This window comes from Salmo salar, chromosome ssa07 (genome assembly GCF_905237065.1).
Source record: "Salmo salar chromosome ssa07, Ssal_v3.1, whole genome shotgun sequence".
NCBI lineage: Eukaryota > Metazoa > Chordata > Actinopteri > Salmoniformes > Salmonidae > Salmo > Salmo salar.
Genome location: NC_059448.1, coordinates 8932726 through 8942301, shown reverse-complemented (window position 1 = coordinate 8942301; position 9576 = coordinate 8932726). Strand labels below are relative to the sequence as shown.

Genomic DNA, 9576 nt, shown 5'->3' with positions numbered 1-9576 from the left:
GTACGTGTATAAAATAGTAGGCTGTTTGAGTGTGATTTCTTTCTTTTTTTAATAGTATGCCAGATTTCGAAAATCGAATATACTTTAATTGCTTGGATGTCGTACAAATCACACATGACATTCTTAGTATGCGAAAATAGAATGTTTAATATTATGCTACATTTCAAAAATCGAGCATGTTTTAATTTTGGCTCTTCATGTAGTATAATTTGATTCACACTTTTCCACAATGCATTGGAAGAGGTGGGCTGTGAGTGATAGGCCCTACTTCTCTTCAAGTAGCCAAACAACCAAACTAGGGTACTTTATTGAGAAGATGCTCAAAGCTTCTGCGGTGGTGTTCAAATATAGGCTAAGTAGTTTTTGCAGTCCGTAAAATGATCACGAGTACTGCATCTTTGAAAACAGAAGTATTATTTTTTCAAAGTGGATTTCTGTTTTCTCACTGAAAGGTGTTTCTAAAATCTTGTGGCCTTCATCAGAGCTTTTAAACTAAATACTAAACCACATTTTTATTGTTGAATGTGTCGTCACTAGGGACTCGGATGTGGCAGCTGGCTAGTGATGTCACGTTAATCAGGCCTTTTGATTTGAGCATACAGTGCCTTGCAAAAGTATTCATCCCCTTGGCATTTTTCCTATTTTGTTGCATTACAGCTTGCAATTTAAATGGATTTTTATTTCGATTTCATGTAAATGGACATACACGAAATAGTCCAAATTGGTGAAGTGAAATGTAAAGAATTACTTGTTTCAAAGAATGTTTAAAAATGTTTTATGGAAAAGTGGTGCGTGCATATGTATTCACCCCCTTTGCAATGAAGACCCTAAATAAGATCTGGTGCAACCAATTACCTTCAGAAGTCGTATAATTAGTTAAATAAAGTCCACCTGTGTGCAATCTAAGTGTCACATGATCTGTCAAATGATCTCAGTATACAGCTGAAGTTGGAAGTTTACATACACATTAGCCAAATACATTTAAACTCAGTTTTTCACAATTCCTGACATTTAATCCTAGTAAAAATTCCCTGTCTTAGGTCAGTTAGGATCACCACATTATTTTAAGAATGTGAAATGTCAGAATAATAGTAGAGAGAATTATTTATTTCAGCTTTAATTTCTTTCATCACATCCTCAGTGGGTCAGAAGTTTACATACACTCAATTAGAATTTGGTAGCATTGCCTTTTAAATTGTTTAATTTGGGTCAAACATTTTGGGTAGCCTTCAACAAACTTCCCACAATAAGTTGGGTGAATTTTGGCCCATTCCTCCTGACAGAGCTGGTGTAACTGAGTCAGGTTTGCAGGCCTCCATGCTTGAACATGCTTTTTCAGTTCTGCCCAAAAATGTTCTATAGGATTGAGGTCAGGGCTTTGTGATGGCCACTCCAATACCTTGACTTTGTTGTCCTTAAGCCATTTTGCCACAACTTTGGAAATATGCTTGGGGTCATTGTCCATTTGGAAGACCCATTTGCGACCAAGCTTTAACTTCCTGACTGATGTCTTGAGATGTTGCTTCAATATATCCACATAATTGTCCTTCCTCATGAAGGTTCATTGTTGGGATGGTGTTCTTCGGGTTGCAAGCCTCCCCCTTTTTCCTCCAAACATAACAATGGTCATTATGGCCAAACAGTTCTTTTGATTTTCCCATGATGTCAAGCAAAGAGGAACTGAGTGTGAAGGTAGGCCTTGACATAGATCTACAGGTACACCTCCAATTGACAAAAAAATATGTCAGTTAGCCTATCAGAAGCTTCTATAGCAATGACATAATTTTCTGGAATTTCCAAGCTGTTTAAAGGCACAGTCAACTTAGTGTATGTACACTTCTGACCCACTGGAATTGTGACACAGTGAATTATAAGTGAAATAATCTGTCTGCAAACAATTTTTGGAATAATTACTTGTGTCATGCACAAAATAGATGTCCTAACCGACTTGCCAAATCTATAGTTTGTTAACAAGAAATTTGTGGAGTGGTTGAAAAACTACTTTTAATGACTCCAACATAAGTGTATGTAATCTTCCAACTTCAAATGTAAATACAGCTCTTCTGAAAGTCCCCAGAGTCTGCACCCCAACTGAGCCAGGGGTACCACCAAGCAAGCAACATCATGAAGACCAAGGAGCTCTCCAAACAGGTCATGGACAAAGTTGTGGAGAAGTACAGATCAGGGTTGGGTTATAAAAAAATATCCGAAACTTTGAACATCCCATGGAGCGCCAATAAATCCATTATAAAAAATGGAAAGAATATGGCACCACAACAAACCTTTAGGAGAGGGCCGCCCACCAAAACTGATGGACTAGGCAAGGCAGGTATTAATCAGGTAGGTAACAAAGAGACCAAAGATAACCCTGAAGGAGCTGCAAAGCAGATTGGAGTATCTGTCCATAGGACCACTTTAAGCCGTACAGTCCATAGAGCTGGGCTTTACGGAAGAGTGGCCAGAAAAAAGCCATTGCTTAAAGAAAAAAATAAGCAATAACTTTTGGTGTTAGCCAAAAGGCATGTGGGAGACTGCCCAAACATATGGAAGAATGTACTCTGGTCAGATGAGACTAAAATGTAGCTTGTTTGCCATCAATAAAAACACTATGTCTGGCGCAAACCCAACACCTCTCATCACCCCGAGAACACCATGTTTTTCATCGGCAGGGACTAGGAAACTGGTCAGAATTGAAGGAATGATGGATGGCGCTAAATACTGGAAGGTTCTTGAGGAAAACCTGTTTCAGTCTTCCAGAGAGTTGAGACTGGGACGGAGATTCACCTTCCAGCAGTTCAATGACCCTAAGCATCCTGCTAAAGCAGCACTCAAGTAGTTTAAGGGGAAACATTTAAATATCTTGTAATGGCCTAGTCAAAGTCCAGACCTCAATACAATTGAGAATCTGTGGTATGACTTAAAGATTGCTGGACACCAGCTGAACCCATCCAACTTGAAGGAGCTGGAGCAGTTTTGCCTTGAAGAATGGGAAAAAATCCCAGTGGCTAGATGTGACAAGCTTATAGAGACATACCCAAAGAGACTTGCAGCTGTAATTTTTGCAAAAGGTGACTCTACAAAGTATTGACTTTGGGGGGGGTGAACAGTTATGCATGCTCAAGTTTTCAGTTTTTTTTGTATCACTTTGTAAATGAAATGACACAAACCCCCCAAAAATCTATTTTATTTCCAGGTTGTAAGGCAACAAAGTAGGAAAAATGCCAAGGGGGTGAATACTTTCGCAAGCCACTGTATGTACTGTCTTAGTTTTGCAGGCTACATGTTTAATTATTTAACATATGAATCAAGCCTCAGCAGTCATTCTGATCTTGTTCCCTCTCTGATCACTGAATTTACCATGCACCTGACTGTCCACATTGTTCGACTGACTGTCCACATTGCAATAGCCTTTTGATTTTAATATTGAAAGGTTTTGGTGTGTACTAGGCTGTTTGATTTAATTTATATATGTTACAGCACTTTGATTTCATGAAGAAATATGTTTAAATGGAAACAATTTATCTGTTTCCTTTTTAAATAGGATAGATGGGCCATAAGGTCTACTACGGTATAGGTCTAATGTCATAGTCTGCCTATAACCAGCCAGCGTAGGCCTATAACTCCATTCATATTCTATTCAGAGTTTAGACAAATTGATCGTATTAGAAATGAGATATTATCAGGCTGGTTAATGAGATGCATGTCTGTTGAATTTGGAAATATCCACCTCACTCGGCCCCACCCCACATACTCAACCATTTACGGGCTGCTACTGAGTTGTGGCCGTGCGATACTGCATACTATTTATTAAAAGGTACGTGCTAAATAGTTTGCAACAATTAGTAAACAGTATGTAGTTTAAGCATGTAGCATGCTAGCATCCGTGTTATGACACTGACACTTACTTGAAGAACAGTGGAGATATAAAGTTTCGTAACAGAATGAGGGTAAAATCTCCATCAGTTTGTTATGTGACAAAGTTTTCCAAAATCTCTGAAAGATATACTCTGAATTAAGATTCACAGATGTCTGCAAAAAGAATGGGATGTCAGCTATATGACACCTTGAGTTTGAATAAATCTCCTTTGGTTTTGAACTACAGTAAGTGAAGTTATGTAGATTAATATCTGATAACAGAATGACGGTAACAGAATGACATCATCGGTCTCTGATCTGTACTATACAGAAATGTATAATTATGACTCTGTGCTGTTGTAACGGGGGTCGTATAAAGGGGACCAAGGCGCGGCGTGTAGAGTGCTCATATTTACTTTTAATGATAACACTTAAACAAAAAACAACAAAACGACAGCCAACAGTTCCGCCAGGTGATACTCACAAAATGGAAAACTACCCACAGAAACCCAGAAAGAAAAACCCCTACTTAAATATGATCTCCAATCGGAGGCAACGAGGACCAGCTGCCTCCAATTGGAGATCAACCCCCCAAAACATAGAAATAGAAAACCTAGAACACAAACATAGAAATAGAAACATAGAAAAACACCCCTTGTCACGCCCTGACCTACTCCACCATAGAAAATAACCTCTTACTATGGTCAGGGCGTGACAGATGTATTCACTGTGATGTGTCCTGAATTGGCTATTATTCTCAACATCGGCTATTATTCTAATGAGCGCCCTGTCAAACAAGACCACATTTTGTTGGTATGGATCGGACCAAATCTGAACCATTCATTGACGCCTATGTTCCACAAGATTAGAGCGAGAGAGAGAGAGAGAGAGAGAGAGAGAGAGAGAGAGAGAGAGAGAGAACGCGAGAGAGAGCGAGAGAGAGACATGAAGAGACAGGGAAAGAGCAGGAGCGATAGAGAGAGAGAGAAGGAGGGGTTGCCAAGACTGTTTTCAGTTATGAGCTGAACATAACGGTATGCCGGAAGACAGCAGCAGTTAACCCAACTGTGGTTTGTTTTTACTATCATTACCACATTTGCCAATTCAATTGCAGTCATTCTGTTGACCAGTTTAAATAACTTTAAAGAACCATATCAAAGTTATTTTCAGTAAAAGCACTTTTGGTAACTGGTAAGTCTACCTTTCCTTGTTTCTATGAACTTTTTTAATCCTCCCTCCTCATGAGGGAGAAGAATTAGAAAATATATCAAAGATGTGTTTTTTTTGTAACAGAATAACAAGACACAAGGCAATATTTCTTAAACTTACAGAATGCAAGTCATTTCAGCAAAATATAATGTTGTTATTAACGTTGGCAAGGATCTTAACTTCAACAATTGTCACAGTTGTCCAAAGGAGTAGACCAAGGTGCAGCGTGGTAAGTGTTCATCCTTGTATTTATTTTATATCAGAACACAAACTACAAAACAACGATAATGACCGTCAAGTCTTGTAGGCTTAACAAGCAGTACAAAAATAAAGATCCCACAACTACAGGTGGGGAAAGGCTGCCTAAGTATGATTCCTAATCAGAGACAACGATAGACAGCTGCCTCTGATTAGGAACCATACTCGGCTCAACACCAAGAAATAGACACCATAGAATGCCCACCCCACATCACACCCTGACCTAACCACATAGAGAAACAAACCGTCTCTCTCAGGTCAGGGCGTGACAACAATATTTTGTTTTGAAGTATTTCTGATACCTTTTAAAGACTTTTACTGCTATATTTTTTCTAAAACCCCTTTCCATCTGTTGTAACATAAATCAAAGCCTTTGCTCATTCCTAATTTTAGGATCGAAAATTGTTGAAAATGTATATATACCTTAATTAATTACAAAATATTAATTAATTAAGATTAATTAATTACAAAAGACTCTTAACTTTCATTTGGCACCAAATTTTGAAGTTCTCCTATAAACTTCACGTGTTGTTGCTCATTGGTCCTTTTACATGAAAATGAACTTAACAAAAAAAAAAAAATAAATATATATATATATATATATATATATATATATATATATATATATATATATATAATGTGCAATACTGACCAGTTGACATGAATGTGATCTATGGATATGTGTTTGGAAGGGCCAAAAAGTTAAAAAAAATATATATATTATTGTCTAGGCCTTTTGACCCGACAGGAGAAAATCCATGCCAACCCAATCTCGTTGTGGGTGTTATGATACAACTAATCCAATAGCCTGTGAAATGAAATCAATGGAGTTACTCAACTCTGGAGCAGTGTCAATCCGGCGAGATTGGAGTACCAGTGGATTGGGCGGGAGTTCTCTACCACCTAAAAAGATTCAGGTCAATACTGCTCTACCAAGCAAAAAAAAGGCAGTAACTGCTCATTTGGTCGAAAATTTGTTAATGTCATTTTAGCTACATTAAATACATGCTTAATAATCACGAGGACAAGTGTCCTGCCTCTATTGTATTGCGTTTTAGAGAAAATGGGAGTCATTTTAGCAGTAACTGCATAAAGTTACTGTGAAACCAAGGTAAATCAAAGCTATTTTTCTCAGTTCCACGCTATTAGCATTTACTGCCTTTTTGCTTGGTAGGGCAAAATAGCGCTAATGAAAAAGGTTGGGGAAGCAAGCTAAGAGAGGAACTGTCTGCCAACACATATGAAAGATTGTGTTTATTGTCGACTGTGATCAGGGAGGCAGGATAATACTCAACCTCTAAGGAATAGGAAAGCTAACAAACAAAACGTTTTCTACGGTATGTCGGCCATTTTGTTGACACTTGTTAGTTTTGCTCATTTTCAAATTTCAGTATCATCCTGTGGGGAACTTCTAATCCAGATAATACTCCCTGTAAACAGCTTTTACCAATACACCCTCCAACTTTGTTGTGATGTCTAATATTTCTATATTTGCTATTTGATCAAATCCTCCTCCTTCTCCCAATGGATCACTTGGGGTAGTGTATTTCAGCAAAGTGCTGCAATGGAAAAAATAGCCCCTTGAATGACAGTTGTCGGGTCACAGAATATTGACTAAGAAATGGAACACACACTACCAACCAGGTGGCATGTCTCGGAGGAATGTATCGTTTGACCGTGTCAGTGGCGCTGTCACAGCAAACACGTCACTCAGCCCTTCAACAACAGAGAGCTCATATTGTGCTGCAAACAGCACAGAGACCAGTCTCAATTCCTCTCATTGATTTGGAGTTCAAGGTTTTGATCAGGCCCCTTCTGACATGTCGTGCTTAGGACAGTGTGTGTGTGTGTGTGTGTGTGTGTGTGTGTGTGTGTGTGTGTGTGTGTGTGTGTGTGTGTGTGTGTGTGTGTGTGTGTGTGTGTGTGTGTCATTCAGCATGTGCTAGAGAGCGACAGAGAGAGAGAGGGGGAAGAGGTAGTGGTGGTATTGTGTAGATGACAGGAGGGGGAGAGTTGAGCTGCAGTGGAAGAGCGGTGTGTGGGGGACGGAGGGGTTGAGCTGCAGTAGAAGGGCGGTGTGTGGGGGATGGGGGGTGAGCTGCAGTGGAAGGGCGGTGTGTGGGGGACGGAGGGGTTGAGCTGCAGTGGAAGGGCGGTGTGTGGGGGACGGACGGGTTGAGCTGCAGTGGAAGGGCGGCGTGTGGGGGGATGAGGGGGTGAGCTGCAGTGGAAGGGCGGTGTGTGGGGATGGGGGGTGAGCTGCAGTGGAAGGGCGGCGTGTGGGGGGATGGGGGGGTTGAGCTGCAGTGGAAGGGCGGTGTGTGGGGGACGGACGGGTTGAGCTGCAGTGGAAGGGCGGCGTGTGGGGGATGAGGGGGTGAGCTGCAGTGGAAGGGCGGTGTGTGGGGGATGGGGGGGTGAGCTGCAGTGGAAGGGCGGCGTGTGGGGGATGGGCGGTGTGTGGGGGACGGAGGGGTTGAGCTGCAGTGGAAGGGCGGTGTGTGGGGGACGGAGGGGTTGAGCTGCAGTGGAAGGGCGGTGTGTGGGGGGAGTTGAGCTGCAGTGGAAGGGTGGTGTGTGGGGGGTTGAGCTGCAGTGGAAGGGTGGTGTGTGGGGGGAGTTGAGCTGCAGTGGAAGGGTGGTGTGTGGGGGGGGTTGAGCTGCAGTGGAAGGGTGGTGTGTGGGGGAGTTGAGCTGCAGTGGAAGGGTGGTGTGTGGGGGGGAGTTGAGCTGCAGTGGAAGGGTGGTGTGTGGGGGGAGTTGAGCTGCAGTGGAAGGGTGGTGTGTGGGGGGAGTTGAGCTGCAGTGGAAGGGCGGTGTGTGGGGGGTTGAGCTGCAGTGGAAGGGCGGTGTGTGGGGGGGAGTTGAGCTGCAGTGGAAGGGTGGTGTGTGGGGGGTTGAGCTGCAGTGGAAGGGCGGTGTGTGGGGGGGTTGAGCTGCAGTGGAAGGGTGGTGTGTGGGGGGGAGTTGAGCTGCAGTGGAAGGGTGGTGTGTGGGGGGAGTTGAGCTGCAGTGGAAGGGTGGTGTGTGGGGGGAGTTGAGCTGCAGTGGAAGGGTGGTGTGTGGGGGGAGTTGAGCTGCAGTGGAAGGGTGGTGTGTGGGGGGTTGAGCTGCAGTGGAAGGGTGGTGTGTGGGGGGAGTTGAGCTGCAGTGGAAGGGTGGTGTGTGGGGGGACGGGGGGTTGAGCTGCAGTGGAAGGGCGGTGTGTGGGGGGAGTTGAGCTGCAGTGGAAGGGTGGTGTGTGGGGGGTTGAGCTGCAGTGGAAGGGTGGTGTGTGGGGGGGTTGAGCTGCAGTGGAAGGGTGGTGTGTGGGGGGGTTGAGCTGCAGTGGAAGGGTGGTGTGTGGGGGGGTTGAGCTGCAGTGGAAGGGTGGTGTGTGGGGGGGGTTTAAGCTGCAGTGGAAGGGTGGTGTGTGGGGGGGAGTTGAGCTGCAGTGGAAGGGTGGTGTGTGGGGGGGTTGAGCTGCAGTGGAAGGGTGGTGTGTGGGGGGGGGTTGAGCTGCAGTGGAAGGGTGGTGTGTGGGGGGGGGTTGAGCTGCAGTGGAAGGGTGGTGTGTGGGGGGGGTTGAGCTGCAGTGGAAGGGTGGTGTGTGGGGGGGAGTTGAGCTGCAGTGGAAGGGCGGCGTGTGGCAGGTTGCTGCTGAAGTTGCTTTGGTAGCAGTCAATTTTGCTGACAGGGTCAGCAAACTCTTTATCATTCCTTGGAAAACAAAGCCAGATTGTTGAATTGTCAATTCTAATTCACGGTGGAATGGAGGGAAAGGAAGGGGAAGGATGGTGGTGTTGAACAGTTTTTTCCTCCTTGTGCACTGCAGGCCCACTCAGTCAAACAGACTCCGACTTAAGTCTCAGTTTTGCTTCTTCGAGGCGTTGATGTAAATTGATTTAGCATAATTTAATACAAATACAGAGTTCTTACAAGATCAACATTCTGTACTGTGAGCATACTGTATGCTAAGTCATTATGTTACTGTATTCTACACCTGTTGTTACTGTATCCTACGTCATTATGTTACTGTATTCTACACCTGTTGTTACTGTATCCTGCGTCATTATGTTACTGTATTCTACATGTTGTTACTGTATCCCACATCATTATGTTACTGTATTCTATACCTGTTGTTACTGTACCCTACATCATTATGTTAATGTATTCTACGCCATGTCGTTACTGTATCCTACATCATTATATTACAGTATTCTACACCATGTAGTTACTCTATCCTAGGCCATTATGTTACTGTATTCTACACCA

At 43.3% G+C, this 9576-nt stretch overlaps 1 protein-coding gene across 1 annotated transcript; it reads right to left on the bottom strand.

Annotated features, from left to right (window-relative positions):
• Window positions 1–7250: 7250 nt before the first annotated feature.
• On the bottom strand, window positions 7251–9329 carry LOC123743869 (early nodulin-75-like). Its single transcript, XM_045722577.1, has 2 exons — window positions 9325–9329; window positions 7251–9021 (listed from the first exon to the last, which is right to left on the bottom strand). The coding sequence occupies exons 1-2, from the start codon at window positions 9327–9329 to the stop codon at window positions 7251–7253; spliced, it is 1776 nt and encodes a 591-aa protein (XP_045578533.1).
• Window positions 9330–9576: the final 247 nt, after the last annotated feature.